Source organism: Musca autumnalis, unplaced genomic scaffold (assembly GCF_047663935.1).
Source record: "Musca autumnalis isolate F117 unplaced genomic scaffold, ASM4766393v1 scaffold_5, whole genome shotgun sequence".
Lineage (NCBI taxonomy): Eukaryota > Metazoa > Arthropoda > Insecta > Diptera > Muscidae > Musca > Musca autumnalis.
The window spans coordinates 4880779-4901518 of NW_027412088.1; the positions used below are offsets into that span (position 1 = coordinate 4880779).

General features: G+C 33.3%; 2 protein-coding genes across 5 annotated transcripts; one reads left to right on the plus strand and one right to left on the minus strand.

Moving 5' to 3' along the window:
- Positions 1-8939: 8939 nt before the first annotated feature.
- On the plus strand, positions 8940-10293 carry PIG-X (Phosphatidylinositol glycan anchor biosynthesis class X). The gene is made up of 4 exons (XM_073988627.1): positions 8940-9172; positions 9334-9466; positions 9528-9676; positions 9735-10293. The coding sequence occupies exons 1-4, from the start codon at positions 9054-9056 to the stop codon at positions 10126-10128; spliced, it is 795 nt and encodes a 264-aa protein (XP_073844728.1). The 5' UTR covers positions 8940-9053; the 3' UTR covers positions 10129-10293.
- A 575-nt stretch (positions 10294-10868) lies between these two features.
- Positions 10869-14363, minus strand: MFS12 (Major Facilitator Superfamily Transporter 12). 4 transcript variants are annotated; one of them, XM_073988626.1, is made up of 3 exons: positions 14329-14363; positions 11843-12516; positions 10869-11770 (listed from the first exon to the last, which is right to left on the minus strand). In XM_073988626.1, the coding sequence occupies exons 2-3, from the start codon at positions 12464-12466 to the stop codon at positions 11057-11059; spliced, it is 1338 nt and encodes a 445-aa protein (XP_073844727.1). In that variant the 5' UTR covers positions 12467-12516; positions 14329-14363; the 3' UTR covers positions 10869-11056. The 4 variants fall into 4 exon arrangements, with proteins under 4 accessions (XP_073844727.1, XP_073844726.1, XP_073844725.1 ...); XM_073988625.1 differs by lacking the exon at positions 14329-14363 and adding an exon at positions 14079-14212; XM_073988624.1 differs by lacking the exon at positions 14329-14363 and adding an exon at positions 13932-14074.
- Positions 14364-20740: the final 6377 nt, after the last annotated feature.

Below are 20740 nucleotides of genomic sequence, written 5' to 3' on the forward strand. Positions count from 1 at the left end.
CGTGTAAAAAGTTTCTAAAGAGAAAGATATTCAGCGCCATTTTTGTTCAAAGAGAAATGAACATTTTGCAACTTTTTACGGAACGCATTTTGGGGAAAAATGTGCAAAATGTGTAAAAACTTTTTAGTTCTGGAACGAAGCTAAAATGAAATAAAAAGCGCGAATTATTAGGTGTGTTCATTTACTCAACAATTTGTACAAGTCAGTAACTTCTTGTAATCGACTAGGTCTTTTGCATTGTATTGTAGAGTAAACGAACAACATCCAGTACAAATTTTGAGTAAACGAACACTCATAATGGCTCTGTTCCAGAACTAAAAAGTTTTTACAATTTTTACCACTTTTACACTTTTGCGTTCCCGTACGCAAAATTTATATGAAAATCCTTTACGACTTTTACAACTTTTAGGACTTTTACCACTTTATAAAGTACGGGAACAGGCCATATGTTATTCTTATTTTTGTTGCAGTCTTGTTCTATTAGTTGTATGCAAGGCATATTTATAGAAGGTAGAAGTGACAATCAGCTGTAATCTTACTTTTTTTGTAAATTTAATTTTCAAAATGTAATAGGGTCTACTCAAGAAATTTGAAACATCGAAATTTGTTACCGTAAAATACTGTTTCTCTTCCTAAACGTGTAATAAAAATGACCTACGACAGATCTGAATGCTTTATATTTACATTGTCATTCAAATTTGTTATATTTTGTAGGATTTTCAAAATGTATTTATGTTTTTCCTAAGAAAATTTTTGGAACGACCCTATTATTCAATATTTTCTTTGACAATTAATTTTCAATAACAACAATATTGTTTTTGTAAATTTGTTAGTTGTTGTAATTCATGCACATACCTTCTATAAATTTGCCTTGGTTGTATGTTATACACAAACACCATCTATGATTTAATAGTAAAATTAAACTACATTATGCATATTGTCCATGATGAAATAATAAGGTGGCGTAATACCCCGGTTACACTATTGCTGGCTACACTTAGGTTTTCGAGGATATAAACTGTCAGCTGATGTTTGTTTACGTATACATACAAAATAACTAATAAAGTCGTGTTTTACACTTTTACAATTTCCCGTATGAGATATCGTCCTCTTTTTGATCATATTGGTATATTTTACACACAGGGATACATTTTTGTATCATGGTATCAACCGTACTTTTTGTTAAAAAAGTATCTAATGTAAAAAAATAAATAATTTAATGATTTTCAAATAACTTTAGATTTATTAACTCCATAAAATCTCATGCGACCAATCGTAAACGTGTAAAACACGACTAACTCTGTTGCAAAAACAGTTGCAACTTTTGGTACTTTTTGAGTAGAGTTGTATTTTTTTGCACAAATACCGAATACAACACTATATTTTTGGTGGATTTGTGCCGGATTTAAAATAAACCCAGTCGTGAGAGGATTTAATTTTTGTATGGCAAATCTGGTCAGATTTGACCAGATTAAGCAATAAATCCTCATGAAGTGGGTTAACCCGGCAAAAAACTGTAGTGTAACCGTGCTATAAAACGTCCAGCTGATTGGTTTCAATCTGTCAAATGTTTTGTTATTGTGAATAAATTGTATGAAAACGTAAACAAACATTTTGACATATTGAAGAATTTTCCACCAAAAATGAGTTGTTGTTGTGCTACTTACGTGACCTGTTAAATAGATCTTGATATTGTCAAAATTTTACCATTTTAGTTATGTTCCTTTACGTGCAAGAATCTTCAATTTTTGCCATTTTACCCGAAAAGTGTTCCTTTACTTGATGTAAGCATACAATTGATATGAGAGCAGTTTACAACTTTAGCTACTTTTGCCACTTTTACTATTTTTAAAAGTAAAGGAATTTATGTCTTTGTGTTTTCCAATCAACCACAATCAATGCAATAGCTGTGTTCCTTTACTTACCTGCGGTTACCATTTGTTACCATTTTTAACCTGCAATGCGTTCCTTAACCCCGAAAAGTGGCAAAACTGGAAGCAATTTTTAAGAGAGTGAGAGGGCGAAAATGGCTTTCTCTTCTACCACAGGCTACCAGCAAAATTTCTACAGGTAAAAAATGGCAGAATTGATTTTTCGACTTTTGTTTGACGATTATTTCACAATGAAGAAGAAAATGGACGAAAAACTGAAGAAAAAGTCGAACGCTGACAAAACTAAATTAAAAACTGTGAAATAAAAGACGAAAATTGAGTTTTTTATGTTTCTTTTTGACATTGCTGCCAGATCTACTATTTTTCCGTTCCTTTACTTTTCTGGTAAAAATGTTCATGAGAGAGCAATTTTGACACTTTTCTCTTTTACCACTCTTACCATTAAAAAAGTAAAGGAACAAAGCTAATAGTTACCATTTTATTTATTTTTTGATATTTATGTGTAATTTTGTATGTATACGTAAACAAACATCAGCCGACAGTTTATATACTCGAAAAGCTAGGTGTAACCAGCAAAGATTAACCCACTGGACCTATTATACCCTTCAATAGTGTAACCGGGGTATAAGTCGCATGTATGATCAGAAAGGGACTAGAAAGTGACTCCCGGTAATGATTAAAAAGAGTTCAATTTAATATACAACAACAAATGTGTAGCAATCACAAATAAATCATTGATGCGTTTAAAATATTTTTTCGTTATTTTTTGTCACATTCTGATCATATGAATATTGAAAAATGCTGAAAGAAAAAAAGTGATTAGAATTGTGTATCTTCTGATCATATTTTGAACAGCTAGGTGATTAAACAATGATTGTCTTGTTTTTTTAAACATAACGGTTTGGTTTGTCTCGTGTCAAACTAGAGTAATTTCAATGAAATTTTTACATGAAACTGAAAAAAACATATAAGCTTTGTTCCTTTACTTTTTTAATGGTAAGAGTGGTAAAAGAGAAAAGTGTCAAAATTGTTCAAAATCGCTCTCTCATGAACATTTTTACCAGAAAAGTAAAGGAACGGAAAAATGGTAGATCCGGCAGCAATGTCAGAAAAAAAAATCAATTTTCGTCTTTTATCTCACAGTTTTTAATTTAGTGTTGTCAGTGTTCGACTTTTTCTTCGGTTTTTCGTCCATTTTGTGAAATAATCGTCAAACAAAAGTCTAAAAATCAGTTCTGCCATTTTCTACCCGCAGAAATTTTGCTGGTAGCCTGTGGTGGAAGAGAAAGCCATTTTCGCTCTCTCTCCCCTCTCACTCTCTTAAAAATTGCTTCCAGTTTTGCCACTTTTCGGGGTTAAGGAACGCTTTGCAGGTTAAAAATGGTAACAAATGGTTAAAATGGTAACCTCAGGTAAGTAAAGGAACACAGCTACAATTTCAAGAAACTAGTGTACACGGTTTCATGTGTTCTGCAATTTTGCTTTGTTGCAATATTCGTTTGAAACAAACATACCGTTTTTTTACATTTTCTTTTACTTTCATGTCAAAATTTCAGTGAAATTTCTCTTATACTATGTTTATGTTTACGAATTCCACTCGATTTCAACTGTCAATTCCATTGCCGATTTCAGATGAGTTTTCATTTGGCGTATACTCAAAGGAATTGACAGATGAAATCGAGTGGATTTCGTAAATGTAAACATAGTATTAGTGTGGCCCGGGACTTGTATATGATCCTCATATACCACTTTCTACAAAACTTTGATATAAATAGCAAGTATAGGGATACATAATACCAAGCAAAAGTCGACTTTTCGATCTTGGTTAAAACTTAAAAATCGATGTTTTGATTTTTACTTAGAACTCAAAAATCGATCTTTCGATTCGTTTATTAAGTCTTTCGTCGGATAAATCCGACACCATCAATTTAATTATGTTTCTCGTATTCACATACAATACAATTATCCAATTACTGTGAAAAACAATAAACCTCTGCTTGGCTTATGCTATGTTTACATTTACGAAATCCACTCGATTTCAACTGTCAATTCCATAGCTCAAACGTCAAATGAAATCTCATCTGGAATTCACTTGACGTTTAACCTATGGATTTGACACTTGAAATCGATTGGATTTCGTAAATGTAAACCAAGCATTAGTTTAAAAAGAAATGGTGTGTTCATAGTACCGTTATAGTAATTTTACATTTACGAAATCCACTCGATTTCAAATGTCAATTCTATTGCTTAAACGTCAAATGAAATGGATTTTGGATGAGTTTTCATTTGACGTATACGCAAAGGAATTGACAGTTGAAATCGAGTGGATTTTGCAAATGTAAACCAATCATTAGGTTAACATTATAGCTGTGTTCCAGAACTAAAAAGTTTTTACAATTTTTACGACTTTTACACATTTTACTCGAAAAATCGTTCCCGTACACAAAAAAGTTGTAAAATGTTCACCTCTCTTTAAACAAAAATGGCGCTGAATGACGCTCTCTTTAAAAACTTTTTACACGACAAATTTGGGCGAGTAAAAAAATAGTAAAATGGTTGCCGGCGTCTGATTGGCATCAGACTTTGACTTTGACATTTGTTCCAGTTTTTTGACGTATTTTCCATTTTTCCGTTCCCGAACTATTTCAAAAAACTTGTGTGCGACAACAAATTTTTTGCAGTTCTCTCTTTTACGAGTTTTACCATTAAAAAGTACGGGAACGAAGCTTATGTGTGTACGTTTACTCAAAATTTGTACAAATTGTTACTGGATATTGTTCGTTTACTCTACAGTACAATGCAAAAGACCTTAGTCGATTACAAGAAGTTACTGGACTTGTACAAATTGTTGAGTAAACGAACACACCTATTGTTCATCATTTAGAGCTGATTCGTCATTTATTTGCTAAAACAGGAAACATTTTGCGTCATTTACCATACAAAAATAAATGACGATAGCTATGTCATTTATTCTAAACAACGCACGAAAACACCATACTTTTATACGCAACCCTGCTCTTTCGTCATAAACTACTAAAAAATGCAACTGTTTTATGATGTCTTTGTTCGTTTGTGTGTGTTGCATAAAAACAAAAATACTCGAACGATGACAAAAGTGAAAATAAATGGTTAAAAAACTTGCAAAAATTATGTTTTTTGGAATTAATTAAAGTTATTTGATACACATTTGTGTTGTGAAATTCCTATTTTTCTGAATAAATATATTGTGTGCGTGTGTTTGTGTTATTGTATAAGTGTGTATGTGCGATTGTGTGCGTAAGCAAATGACGCAAAAAAAACAGATACAACCCAACATACCAAAAAAGCTTGAGAATTATATTATAATAAGCTTACCAACATAAGCCTTAAGCTTAAAAAAGACTTGAGAAAATTGTTGTTAAAAGCTTATGTCATAATTGTAGAAAAATCGAAACGGAACCCTTGTTTATAAGCTTACCCTTGTAATTGTAGAACAAGCTTATGCAATTAATATTATCTTAAGCTTACCCTTGTAATAGTAAAACAAGCTTATATATATTTTTTTTTAATTTTTATTAAAATTTTATAAATTCAGTTCAAATTTTGAGATTTAGTTATAAATTAACAAAATGTGTAGTGTATTTTATCATTGCTATTTTTTTTAATTTTAATTAAGTTGATTAGTGATTTAAGTTTTCACGCTATGATATAATTAAAATAATTATATTTACAGATACTTTTTTATGGTTATGTTATTGTTTCGCATCTTTACACATTTTTCGCGAACCGTCTTAAATGAATGTGTCGCTGGGGTTCAGGCATCTATGAAAAGTAGAAATTTAATGATTATTTTTTCAGTTAATTTTGTAAATTGAACTTACTTTATATAGCATTTCTTGTGCAATAGTTGTGCGTCTTGCACTCTGTATGCACGGTTTCGATTCTCAGGTCGGGCAAAAACAGCATACTTTTCAACGGTGGCAAAATATCCCTCAGCGTAATGTAGACATTTCCGGATCAACCATGAAACACGCCGTTCGGAATCGGCGATAACAAGCATGTCATTAAGCCAATATGAAGCGGCATGTACTCATTAATATGAAAGAAATCTTCCGTGTCCCTTAGAAAATGCGGTTGGAAACATATGTATGAAATATATAATTATTCGTAGTTTCGTCACATTCACTATGTTCGCATTCACTTCTAGTTTTATCACACCAGCTATTTACATCACCAATCCTGAAGACTTCTTCAGATTCATATTTTTTTATGATTCAAAAGTTCAATGACTTTTTTGCTTCTTAACACTGTTTTATATTTTGTAGGCATCGGCAATTATATTTTAGCACAACACGGATATAATTATTTAGTTTACACAACGCGGATATACATTTAATCACATAAAAACTAAGAAATCGATGTAAAATACAAAAAAAAATCTAAGAAAACTAATTTATTAACAAAAGTCAGGCAGACTTGAGAAAAGTTTGTGCCAGTAATAGTTTTACAAGCATTGTTACAAATTGATTGTGAATTTTCTATTTTTATATTATTCTCAAGTCCTATTACTTTTTATTTTTATTTTTATTTGGCATGTTGGGAATACACTTAAAGACATAAAATATAACAAGTTCTATGTCTTTTGTCATGTTCACACGAGCGTTTCAATTACGTTGTTCGCCTGTTGAACGACGTACACGAATTAACCCGTTTCCACGACACCATTCATAATTAACAGAAACATAAACCAAAATTTCCTTAATTTTTGTTTCCTTGTTTTCACGAAAATTTGAACCGAAAACACATAAAATATACATTAAATAAATAGAAAAAGCAATAGGCTTTCCTTCAAATGTATCTTCTATATTTAACTACACACATTTCATTCATTTTTTCCATAAATTCTGAATAATTTTGTATTTTGAATATATTTTTATATGTTTCTATTTTCAAAATTAAATAGAGAGAGAGAGAGACATGTCAAAACTATGTTTATGTATACAGACTTTCAGTTATTTGTTTCCTTTTTGGTTCTGATTTTTTACGCGATTTTGAACTAATGGACAAGAAATGTTTGTGGAATTAAGAAGGAAACACAAGCATCTTCCTCCTGCATCTATATAAAATGTTTAATTCATTAATTTTCATTAATCTTTTTCCTTTTTTCTAAAAATTTTTGTGTTTTCAACAAATTTTTCAATTTTGAATTTAGACATGTCATAATTAATTTATTTCGATAAATGCTCTCATTTGTTAGAGATGGGACATATTTTATCGTTGTTCGGAGAGTATTTCTGCTTGAACAACGTAGAAAAATCGTCGTTCGTTCTCAGAATTTTGTATGGGGAATCAAGTAATTTATTCGTATTTGAGGGTCGAACAACGAATAGAGAACGAACGACGTACCGTGGAAACGGGCTATTTGGTACAACAAATAATTTAACAGCTTTGTTCCTTTACATTAAAGTTTCTTCAAGTTTTACCATTATTAACTCCGAAAGCGTTCCTTTACCCAAAAAGTAGTAAAACTGGAAGCAATTTTTAACAGAGTGAGAGAGACCCAAAATGGCTTTCTCTTTTACTACTTTCTGCTTGACAAATTTCGTTGTGTAAAAAGTGGAAAATCTGTCAAACTGCTGACTTGACATTTATTTGACAACTAAGGCAAAAGGAATAAATGAAACTACGCGCCTTGTCAAAGCAGAATAAAAAGAAATAAAATAAAATAATAAAAATTTAAAACAGGGGAATCAAAAAATAAAACAGTGAAATTTATTTTGTCTATTATTTTTTTAAGCAGCCATGTTTGTTTTTTACATTGTTGAAATCCAGATGAGATTTCATTTGACGTTTGAGTTATGGAATTGACAGTTGAAATCGAGTGGATTTCGTAAATGTAAACTTAGCATTAAGTTTTTATTTCTTTATTTTATAACAAATTCTTAGAAATTTATACACTCTTTTTTATTTGTGGTAGAAATTAACAACCAACTTTTTTTTGTAGGGATCTCTAAAGCAACTGCTTATAAATTGTATCCAACGGATTGCATTTTTCATAACTCCGTGTGGACTGCATCGAAGGATGTTGAGAAATCATAACTCTACATTCACAACTTCCAAATTTTTTGCTGGGTGTTGTTATTGAAAATTTACAGCCTGTTTTTGTAAATATGCTTGCTTGTCACACGAACCGTTCGTAGTAAAACGTATACGTTCAAAATTTGGTTCTTGTAAAATTTTACGAACCACTCGTGTTTATCTAAAAGCTTTCGTCTATTTCATAAAAGCTTTTATATTTCAGGGTTGCCGTGATGGCAATCCCGATAAACAGATGAAAAACAAAAAATAAGAGAAAAATGTAATCAAATTTGTCCAAAAATAATTGTGATAATATGAAGAAACGGATGTACATATACGCGTGTGCTTCTATGGAAATAAATAAAATTGCATTCCCTTCCAGTTTTCGTGTGTTTTGTGCCATTTATTACTCAAATTATTTAATTTTCATTCAAAACTATGGGTCTTTTCCATTCGTTTATTTTTGACGTATTTGTTCGTCTGATTTTGTTACGAAAACCAAAAAAATTACGAAAATAAAAAGCTCTCATTTGTTTGTCACACGAATACAAACGTCAACCGCTATGAAAACCAAATTGTGTCTTCGTTCATGAAATCGACGAACGAATGGGCAAATCCTTTTTACAAAAAAACGCTGTAAATGTCAAAGAAAATATTGAATAACAGGGTCGTTCTAAAAATGTTCTCAGGAAAAACAAATATGTATACATTTTTTCAGTTACCGACAAAACTCGGTAAAATTGAAATGCTTATAATTTCGGTAATTAATGATGTTTGTCGGTTAGTTAGCGACCAATAAAAAGTAGTCGTAAAGTTCTACCGATAGCAACAGTGTTGTTAACTTTTATTTGAACTTTTCAATCACAATTTTGCGTTTTAATTTTACCGATTTTTGTCGGTACTACTTGTCGCACTACTGATCGATATTGAGTCAACTATAATGAACTAGTTTGTTCGTGAACTATGCAATTCTAATGTAAACGATGAGCTGTATATGGTTCCGTTCGTTCAAGTCAGGGAATCGTTCCTTTGAACTATTCATAAACGACACAAGTAACTAATGTTTTGTTTAGAAAATAAGAAATAAATTAATTAGCTAAGGATATGAATGAAATATTATTTGTAATATGTTTTCTGCTGGGAATCATGTCAACGCTTCAACAAAAGGATCTATTGTCCACACCTATCGTCGGCGTAGAGTTAAGTGAAGAGGGATTTCATAGGTTCGTAATATGATCAAGTTTCAATGTATTACTCATTCCTCCATTAGCTTGCTGTTGAAGTGTTTTGGGCCTTGCCCAGTTCTGCCTACATTGACTTTATGAAGATGATGATGTCTTGATTCGTATAGTATATAATGTGTGATGTTTGTTCTTCGTTTCAGAAACCTTATCTATACAGTGCAATTTGATTATCCACTGGCAGGCAAGAATTGTGAGTACCTCCTACGGCAGTCTTTCCCGGCATCCGTTTACATAAGTGTAGATCAATTGGATGAACTTTCGAGAAAGGAAAAGGTATGCAGACTTATTTTTAATACCCAAACACCGAATATTAATTTATTTCATTTCTATTTAGCTAAAAGCCATATATCCTAGATTTGTGGATATAGAAAAGCCAACCGAGGAGTCCACTGAATTTGATATATTTATTAAAGGATCTACCAAAGTATCAGACACCATTTATTTGCCCATACATGTTCGCTATCATGCGCCAAGTGAAGAAAAGTAACACTATAGCAAGCAATTTATGTTCTATATTCTGACACGCTTATTTTCATTTCAGGTCATTTATTCCTATAGATCTCTTTGCACCCAATGCCATGTACATAAGTTGTCCTAGTCAAGAGGAGCAACAATTTGTAGAACGCGAATTAGAAATTGAAACTAGTCCCGGATACTGTTTAGATGAGACAGTACCAACGATCAGAGAAGGTCCCAAAAATATCAAAGATCCCTCCTGTAAGTGGAAGGATGTTAAAATAGCACTGCAAATTAAATCTTCGCTGCATGCCGAAATACCTATTGGAAACGAGAGTGCCCATCCAACAGTTTTATACATAACCATTATAGTCAGTTGGGTGGTGTCGTTGTGGACGGTATTTCGAACACGACATATACCGATTGCCATTAATGCAAACCTAGAAGAGCAACGACTGTTGCAAAGAAAAAATAAGTAGTTAATAATATTAAGCAAATGGAAGAGGAGTGATGAAATCATATTTGGTGTGACAAGTTTTTATGTAGGTATGTTATTATGTTATATTAGTCATTTTATAATTGTTCATAGAAATAATTAAATGTATTATACGTGATAAAATAAAATAATTCATCGTAAACAAGAAGTGGTTGTATTGTATTGTACTTTATTGCTTATCATGAAATCTGATATTTCATTGAGAAGAAAATGTTGAAAAAGGTTGTTACATCCCCGATAAACATAGACATATAGATATATTTGTAGGAAATGGTTATGTTCCTTGATGTAAATTATTTATTTAGCGGAGTACGGTAACAACTGTCCGCAATAATTTGACAGAACTTTTTGAACATACATAAGTATAGAATTGTTATCGCTATTGTTGAAGTTTTTTTCAGCCGGAGTAAGTACCTCAAATTATTACGTAGTAGTAGACCTGTAACCAAATCATTATTATGACAATATTGTATTTATTTAGTTTTTGTTTTTGAAGTATTTAAACTATAGGGAACATTACACAAAGTCTGTAATATAAAAACAGTCGTTACTTATTTCGTTTGATAGTGCAGAGCTTTCCTTTGTACAGCTCAATGAAACAATGATAAGAGAATTAAAACTAAAGGTCTTGTTAACAAGAGCAGCGACAGGGAGGGGTATTAATAACAGCTGAAGTGTTGTTCTTAAGGAAAATGCTATTGATCACTGAATACAATGATTCCATTACTAGACGTGATAGCTTATTTATTTGCATATGAATATATATTCGACCTTATCAACTATTTTAATATACAAAACATTTCTGTACATGTTTTTATTATAAAATATTTATATCAGTCAATATACTCGTAATTTAGAATGTATAACACAGGTACTGCTTTTCGTTACAAAGGTTTTCGCTTGCATTTGTCTCAGGTGTGGGTGTGAGAGTCGGTTACCGAAACACCATCCGTGTTGTTGGGTAAAGTTGTTGTACTGGCCGAAATATTTACATTATTCCACGGTTGTACAGTGGCCTTACCAAATAACAAAAACAAACCGTTACATAGGAGATACACGCCAGCTGTTATAAAGAATACAATACGCCACTCATCGGGACTTTCCTCGTCTATGACAATAGCTCCCACAACCAAAGGTGTGAATATTGACAATAAGTTAGACACCATGTTGGTTACACCCATCATTAAACCAGCAAAATTTGGCGAAAGATCCATATGATTTACCAAGTAACCGCAGAAGGAGGCCGCATTAAATCCCACAGCAATGGTTAATAGAACTGTTGCTATGGTTTTTTGATCTTCAGACATGTAACCAAGAGCAATGAGGCAGACCATCGGAACCCACTGACCAATCGAATTAAATATTTTTCGAGACGCTGTGACGCTTGTTATATTACGATTGATTAGTGTATCTGCTATGGGACTAACAACTAAGCACAGGATCCACATTACAAAGTAGGGGAGAGCGGAGAGAAGGGCATTTGTTTTTACATTGAAATGGAGAACATTTGCCATGTAGGTTGGAATTTCTGTTAAAAGTGTGTAGAAACCCCAGGTAAAACCGCAATGAGCTGCTATGAGTCCATAAAAGCATGGTGAGGTAAACATGGCTTTCCATGGTACAGCCTAAAAATGAAAACAAAATCAAAATGTAGTACCAGTTATGAATGTAAACGAAAATTGAATGTCAAAACCTACAGCATTTATTTGTTGATGATCACTTCCAGTAGAATTCTCTATATACTTCTGTTCAGCCACAGATATATACTTTGTATCGCGCGGTGTATCTGCACCAAAGATAAGAAATATCCCAGACCAAAGTATACCAATACCTCCGGTAATGTAAAATATGCCAGGCCAACCCACATTTGAGTCAAATATACTGCCACTAATTGCCAGTAGTAAGGCAGTTCCAAATTGTGCACCAGAATATACAACACATGATAAGAAGCCTCTTTCCTGCCGTGGAACCCATTTTGATAGCAAGGTATGCATACAAGGATAAACTGTGCCCTGGTTGAATCCAATTAATACTCTTAAAACGCAAACAAACTCCCAGCCTCCTTTGTCTGCAGCTAAGGGATGTAATATAGTTAAGATTGAACCCACACACGTAGATATGCCAAGAACCACTTTTCCACCAAATCGTTTTGCCATCAAACTGGCTGGTATTTGACACGCCACATAGCCCCAAAAGAAACTGGAAAGAATAAGACTTTTTGTTGAAGGATCCCAATCATAGAAGGGTTGATCCGTTGTTGATTGTGTCATTGGAACTATTGCTGCAGATATATTTACACGTAAAAAGTATCCAAAAGCCATTCCAAAGAAAAGTAGTATACTTTGGACATGTCTTATGCCAAATATGTTAGCTGCAAGTAATAAATTATATTGATTTTTTAGTTGTTGTTTGAACTCGTTACCACTATTCATATATTAAAATATATTACTATTTTTATTGGATATATTTTGAAGTTAATTTGGAAAATACAGAAACAGCAGTTGTAGTTTTTTTACCGCAATTATGTGAATCCTTATGATGTTTTCTAATATAATTTCCAAGTAAAGGAGTCCTTTCCGTAATCCATAAATAAACCATTTTTTTAATTTCAAACTATTTCGATGAACTCAGCCACTGAACTGATGTAAATCGGAGCTCAATTTGTTTTTAATTCAATAAAATTCAAGGTTTATTGCAGCACATGTTGGATGAGTGATTAGTTATTTGTAGTTATAATCAGCTCCTAAATAATTATGTCCATGTTTATGAAACGGTCATTTCAAAATTAAAAATGAATAATTTATAATTAAAATCTAACAAATAAAATGAGCGTACGTTCAGTAAGAGAAACTAATAATAAATTTACTAAAACGCTGACTTTAAACAGATGTTTCTTATTTTAAACTATGATGCTCTCGTAAACTTCACTGTAATCTATCAGCAATAACTGCCCGGTCACTTTACAGTTTCATCTACAAAATATTAGTTTGTTTTTATAATTTGTTGGTTTCATACCACCTCGGAAACTCGGAAATAGATGAAATTTTATTTCTAGATCTTTGGTAAGCTTGTTGCTCTGGTTCTGGAGAACAAAACTGAAGGGCATGCCGACTCACAAAACAGTTATTTAGCACATTTTCAAAAGATTTGGTTTTACTTCCTTCACTTTGTTTATTCTGTTTACATTATATTAAAAAAAATAGTATCTGTACTAAGGATCTTAGTTGGTTTGAAGATATGTAGAACAATTTTCGACCGTAACAAATATTTTTTGAGAAAATACCACCTATATCTTCTACTAGGTGGTACGTTTTTTCTTGGCAAATTTACATTTGTTATGTTTAGTACAGAGATGTACTAAAGGAAGTGACGATCCACATTTGTACACATATTAATTCCAAACTTTTAAACGGCAAAATGTTATAAATGAATAGCTTTGAACATGTGCATTTTACTTGGATTAATTGCACTGCTATTATTTTGCACACTAGGAAACACTCGTGGACAGAAAACTTTTTTTTCGATATTTCTTAATAGTTGCATATTTATGAGGTTTGACACCTTAAGAATTCTATTGAAGCCGATAATTAAATTGATTTAAGGATATTTTATTACAACATTATTGCAATTTTCGTACATATTGCTATTATTTTGCACAGTGCTGCATATACATATATGTTTGTAGGCAAGCAAAGTCACATATTTTCTTGCTAAATCAATAGCACCGGAGTTAAATATATATTTGGTGTTAAATAAATAGTTAGTCCCGAGAACAAAGAAACTCACGTCTTTCCATATCATGATCAGAACCATCTGCTGTCGTTAATATTCCCATATTGAATTTTGTATTTAATTTATTTTCAACTTTAAATGGGTTGAAAGAAAAGCCCGCGATATGTTTGCACCAAAATATTGTTTATAACTAAGACAAACCTTGGTGTTGCATTTGGCTTTTATCAAACAGGTACTCAAGAACGCGCCAACTGATTACACTGTTAACAGTTTGTTCATTTGAGTGGTACTCCAAGACAACGATTATCTTCGAATTATTTTACTATGGAAGGTTTGGGGCAATTGCATTTGAAACGATAAAACGGATTTTCGCGGAATATTTTATTATTCAATTGTTATCAGCCAGCAAATTGTAACCCTTAATCGCTATTTTGTTTATATATTAAAATACCTGGAAGATAATTATGCGTTGAATATTAAATTATTTTATGATTTAATAGACGAAATAAATTGTAACTTAATTATGAAATGAGCTGGCTGACCTAAAGTGCCGAGTTATTAATTAATGATCTTATTTAAGAATTTAGTAATTGAATTAAGAAATGATAAAATAAATTAACCATTCAAACGTACAAAATTATATACCAGTATAGCAAAAAAAACTTAGAACGGAGTTTTGTATAAATAACGATGTGTTAAAAAATAATTTATACAGTACTGCTCAATTTTTCAATTGGAACGACTATTTCACACTTTAAATAGTTCTGTAGTGGGATTCTCTAACTCATTTTTTCAGATACCGACAAATGTCGGTAAAATTAAAATGCTTACAATTTCGGTAATTAATGATGTTTGTCGGTTAGTTAGCGACGAATAAATAGTAGTCGTAAAGTTCTACCGATAGCAAGAGTGTTGTCAACTTTTATTTTGCGTTTTAAATTTATCGATTTTTGGCGGTAACTCAAAAAAATGAGTTAGAGGATCCCACTACAGCAGAGAAAATTTATGTTATTTATGTTTATTGACAACTTTTTAAAGATTTGAAAAATAATTTGTTATTACTGCACTTATTTTAGCAAAGTAAGCAAAGCTCGGACTCACTTTTGGCCATGTTAAAAACATTTACAACTAAGACCAGTAAGGAAAGGATCAAAGTCGGGCGGGGCCGACTTTTTAATATCCTACACCAATGTGAATATGTAAAATATATCTTCTTCTTTATTTGCTAATTCGATTTTCGAATGTAAGCGACCATACAATACAATACATATCGAGGTACATTTCATTTACTTATTTATATACATATTAAATTTGATATTATTTAGTACTATATATTTATAAATTATTAACAATTATCTCAAAAGTGTTTCTATTTCTTGCCGCATTTAGAAGGTTTGCCGAATTATTATATTTTGTCCATTCTTCTATGTTCTTTAGCCAGGTCATCTCTTTTCGGCCTCTGGTACGCCGACCTTCAACTGTTGCTTTCAGGATTTTTTGTAATAATCTATATTTTACATTTCTCATGATGTGTCCCAGATATGAGGTTTTTCGTTTTTTGATTGTAGCTATGAGTTCTCTTCTTTGATTCATTCTTGTCAATACTTCGGCATTTGTCACGTGCGCAGTCCATGGTATTTTTAAAACTCTGCGGTAGACCCACATTTCGAAGGCTTCCAATCGTCGTATATCAGCAGCTTTAATAGTCCACGTCTCCACGGCATACAGTAGAACTGACCAGATGTAGCATTTTATAAACCTTGCTTTTGTTTCGATGTTTATATCATGATTGACAAGGATTTTCTTATATTTAAAAAATGCATCTCTTGCCATCTCTATCCGACATCGTATTTCCTTCGAGCAATCCCATTGGTCATTAATAAGTACACCCAGGTATTTGAAGGTATGTACTCTCTCGACATATGCATTATTTATTTTTAATTTAGCTTCATTATGTTGATTTTTCTTACTAACAATCATTAGCTTTGTTTTGTTAGTATTAATTTTTAGTCCATATGATTCGCTACATAAGGTGAGTTGGGTTACTAATTTTTGGAGTCCTGATATACTATCAGCGATTATAGTAGTATCATCTGCATATCTAATGTTGTTTATAAAGGTGCCGTTTATTTGTATTCCTTCCCGGATATTTGTAGTGGATTCTTGGAAAATTCTCTCTGAGTATATATTAAATAGGAGTGGAGATAAAATACATCCTTGTCTGACTCCTCTCGATATTGATATCTCATCTGTCAGACTTCCATTGACATTTATCTGTGCAGTTTGCTGCCAGTATAAGTTTCTAATGCACCGGATTTCTTTATCATCAATTCCGATAGACACAAGTATTTCCATTAACTTATCGTGTTGCACTGTGTCAAACGCTTTCTCATAATCTATGAAGCACAAGAAAATGTCCTTGTGAACATCTCGGCATTTTTGTATTAGGACCTGGACACAAAGTAGAGCTTCTCTCGTCCCCATCCCTTCCTTAAAGCCAAATTGATTTGATCCCATAGCTTGTTCGCATTTTTGATATATTCTTTTGTGAATAATTCGTAGAAATATTTTCAGGGAGTGGCTCATTAAACTGATTAGGCGGTAGTCGCTACACTGTTTAGCGTGACTTTTTTTATTTTGTTTTTTTTTTTTTTTTTTTTTTCATCAAAATAGTCTGGCTTAATCCCATTGTTGTTGTTTTAATATTTTAAAACAACTATTTTATTAGTGGAAAAGATTTGGCATTGTTCGCCAAGGGGTAAGGCAGGGAATACTATAGTTTCGATCCACGCCACTGGATCTCATCAGTTCCCTTGTTTCTTGTTTGTGGATATTCTCCACCGAAGTTATTTTTCAATAACTTCTTCAACAAGAATCGTTTTATACCCAAACATCAATCGTCAGCTCGAAGTATAAAGGTAAGCAAAGAAAAAAGTTCAATGAGAAGTTTTTCCTTGGCAACCTCATACAACTCCGACGAAAGTGTCTGCGAAACAATTCAAACCTCTTCCACTTGTGTGTGTTGTCGAATTTCGACAAATGCACACACCAAAATTTGGTTGGTCTGCTTTACAGCAAAAACAACACACGTCGTGCCAGTGTCTTCAATTTGAAGCATTGTGGCGTTTTTTATTGGGATAGCGTTTGCAATTTTGTTTTTTTTTTTTTTTTTTTCATCAAAATAGTCTGGCTTAATCCCATTGTTGTTGTTTTAATATTTTAAAACAACTATTTTATTAGTGGAAAAGATTTGGCATTGTTCGCCAAGGGGTAAGGCAGGGAATACTATAGTTTCGATCCACGCCACTGGATCTCATCAGTTCCCTTGTTTCTTGTTTGTGGATATTCTCCACCGAAGTTATTTTTCAATAACTTCTTCAACAAGAATCGTTTTATACCCAAACATCAATCGTCAGCTCGAAGTATAAAGGTAAGCAAAGAAAAAAGTTCAATGAGAAGTTTTTCCTTGGCAACCTCATACAACTCCGACGAAAGTGTCTGCGAAACAATTCAAACCTCTTCCACTTGTGTGTGTTGTCGAATTTCGACAAATGCACACACCAAAATTTGGTTGGTCTGCTTTACAGCAAAAACAACACACGTCGTGCCAGTGTCTTCAATTTGAAGCATTGTGGCGTTTTTTATTGGGATAGCGTTTGCAATTTTGTTTTTTTTTTAGGAATCGCTATAAACGTTGATTTTAGCCAGTCTTGTGGGTAAAAGCCTGTATTGTATATGTGGTTCATCAAACTTGTCAAGAGATCAATGTTATTTTCGTCAATCATTTTTAGCAATTCAGCGGGAATTTCGTCTGGTCCCGTTGCTTTCCTATTTTTCAGTGATGTTATAGCACTTTCAACCTCCATCTTCGTAATACTTGATCCAGTCAACGGTTCTGGTGTTTGGTCATTAAAACATGTTCTGTTATTATCAGTAAATAGATGTTGGATATACTTCTTCCAAATTACTTTCTTCTCTGATTCTTCAAACACTGCTTCATTTTTGTTGTTGTAAAGAATTGGCGAAATTGTTCTGCGATATATTCCTGCTGTCTCTTTCAGTTTTTTGTGCAAATTAAAATCGTCGTGCAAGCTTTGCAATTTTTCTATTTCCTGGCATTGGTTATTTAAATGTTTATTTTTTGCAGCTCGAATCTGTATTTGAATTTCTCGGTTCAATTCCCAATACTTTTCATAGTTCGAGTTTTTATATTGCCGTCTTTCGTTTAATAGTTCCTGAATTTCAGTTGTCATCCATTCTTTTGTTTTTGGTCTTACGAAATTTCCCAGCGTATTTTTTCCGATGTTATGTATAGTATTTTTGATTTTATCCCATATATTTTCCACATTTTCCCTATGGATGTCACTTAGTTCCGAATTAATAAGACTTTTTACATGTACTTTAGTGGCTGGATCGCCAAGTTTGCCAAGGTCAAGTTTTCGATGTTGTTTTTTCTTCAGCGGAGCCCTAATTTTGATGTATATATTGGCCATAAGGAGATTGTGGTCAGATGGTACGTCTGCTCCTGGATATGTAGATACTTTCGATACAGAAGTGGAGTAACGTTTGTTAACCAGAATGAAATCGATTTGGTTTCTTATTACGTTTCCAATGCTATCCTGGGGGGATTTCCAGGTGTAGAGTCTTCTAGCTGGTAGACAGAACATCGTGTTTGTTATCTTCATCTGGTATTCTTGGCAGAACTGTATGAGTCTGTCACCTTTCTCATTTCTTTCTCCCAATCCATATTGTCCAGTAACTCCTGTTACTGCCTCTTTTCCTACTTTAGCGTTAAAGTCGCCTTGGATGATGGTTATTTCATGTTGTTTTGTCAGGTGTAGCAATTCTTCGATTTCACTGTAGAACGCCTCTATTTCTTCATTGCTTTTGTCCGACGTTGGAGCATAAACTTGAATAACATTGATGTTGAGAGGTTTCGCTTCAATTTTTATCATCATTGTTCTATCGGATTTTGGTACAAATCCTAAAACATTTTTAGCTATGCGGTCTGTTACAATTATTCCAACCCCATTCCTATGCGTTTTGTTGAGATTGCCTGAGTAAAACATTTTCGAGTTTTGCGATATAAATTCTCCGCAATCTGGCCACCACGTTTCGCTTATACCAAGTATATCAATGTGAAGTCTATTCATTTCGTTTAGAGTATTAGCTAGTTTTCCAGCTTCGTAAAGACTGCGTACATTCCATGTACCGATGTTAAGTTTTGATTTTGTTTTACCTCCGGGGATTCTTAGCACCCTTGTGATGCCGGAGACTAAGGGCCGTTTGTTTTTGTTTGTATTCATGATTGTATGGTTTTCTAGGGATAGTACTTCAGTGGTTTCCCGTTGCCTTCTGAAGGGTTTAGAATTTTCCTTTTCTGTATTCAGCCGCTCCTCCTGGAGTTCAGACGCTGTTTTGATGTGATCAGTTCATTCGCCGCAGTTTTAGATAACACGCACCGTTGACTTCCCACGTTGTGGATTGTTCTTAGCTTCAGCGTTCACCATCGACCTTACCGACATGGGTGGCCCTACCAGTAGCTACGCTACCGCCGGTATCGCTCTTAGGATCTTCACGCTTACTAGACCTCCCCATCGCGCTTGAGATGACAATCCATCGAGGAGGGTAAAATATATATGGGAGCTAAATCCAAATCAAAACAAGTAAGAACAGACTATAGTCGGACGGGGCCGACCATGTGATACCCTATACCACTATCCCTGTGCACTAGCTTTCCGGGCTAGCTGTTATAAGATGTGCATTAGAAATTTTACCAATTTTCACACAAAAGTTTTGATCAATTTAACCCGCTAAATATTATCCGATCATACCGTTGACTTGCACGCTACTTCTTCATCTCAAACCAAAACTACGTTTAAAATTTCGCGCCGATCGGACTATTATTGCGACCTACAGAGCGGCTACAAAATCGAGCAAAAATTTAGTTTTTGGTCCATTTCATCCCTTTAACATTTCACGATCATCGCCAAAAACTAATCAGTTCTATTCTGGTCCAAACCCGACCTCCATACTAAATTTCGTGACAATCGGTCCATAATTGCGGCCTCTAGCTTGATTACAATTTTTAATGGACGGACAGACGGACGGACGGACACACATCGCTAAATCGCTTTATCTCGTCGAGATATGAAGTTTGGTATACCACATGAGGGGTCTACGACGAATATTTCGCGGCGTTACATGAATTTTTGGGAAAACAAACTTATTATACCCTTTTCCACATTGTGGTATAGGGTATAAAAATTTCGATATAATTTGTCACATTTATTTGTAGACCAAATTCCGTCACATAGTGCAAATTATATGGGAGCTATATCCAAATCTGAACCGATTTCGATATGATTTGGCACAGTTATTTCTAGACTAACCACCGTCACACATTCCAAATTTCATTGAAATCGGACAAATATAGCGTGTTTCGTGCATCAAATACCTCAAATCTGCCTAAAATATATATGAGAGCTATATCCAAATCTGAACCGATTTCGATATAATTTGGCACACTTATTTCAAGGCCAAATTTCGGCAACAAATTTTATTGAAATGGGACATACATAGCATGTTTCGTGCACCAAATGCCTTAAATCAGGCGAAGATATACATATATGGGGGCTATATCCAAATCTGAACCGCTTTTTACCAAAATAAATAGCGTTCGTCCTTTGGCCAAAAAACTATCTTCCCCAATTTTCATTCGAATCGGCCAATAAATGCGACCTGTACTTTGTTTACAAAAATACATGGACAGACGGACGGACATGCTTAAATCGACTCAGAAAGTATATCCCTAAAAGAAACTATGGGTCTATCTCGTTTCCTTTTGCATGTTACAAACTAAT

Coding starts and splice junctions, on each gene's coding strand:
- PIG-X (XM_073988627.1), top strand. CDS start 9,054: ATGAATGAAATATTATTTGTAATATGTTTTCTGCTGGGAATCATGTCA. Junction 9,173..9,333: donor AGTGAAGAGGGATTTCATAG/GTTCGTAATATG, acceptor TCTTCGTTTCAG/AAACCTTATCTATACAGTGC. Junction 9,677..9,734: donor CATGCGCCAAGTGAAGAAAA/GTAACACTATAG, acceptor TTTTCATTTCAG/GTCATTTATTCCTATAGATC.
- MFS12 (XM_073988623.1), bottom strand. CDS start 12,743: ATGGTTTATTTATGGATTACGGAAAGGACTCCTTTACTTGGAAATTAT. Junction 12,517..12,661: donor TAAGGATTCACATAATTGCG/GTAAAAAAACTA, acceptor TATTACTTGCAG/CTAACATATTTGGCATAAGA. Junction 11,771..11,842: donor ATCATCAACAAATAAATGCT/GTAGGTTTTGAC, acceptor TTTCATTTTTAG/GCTGTACCATGGAAAGCCAT.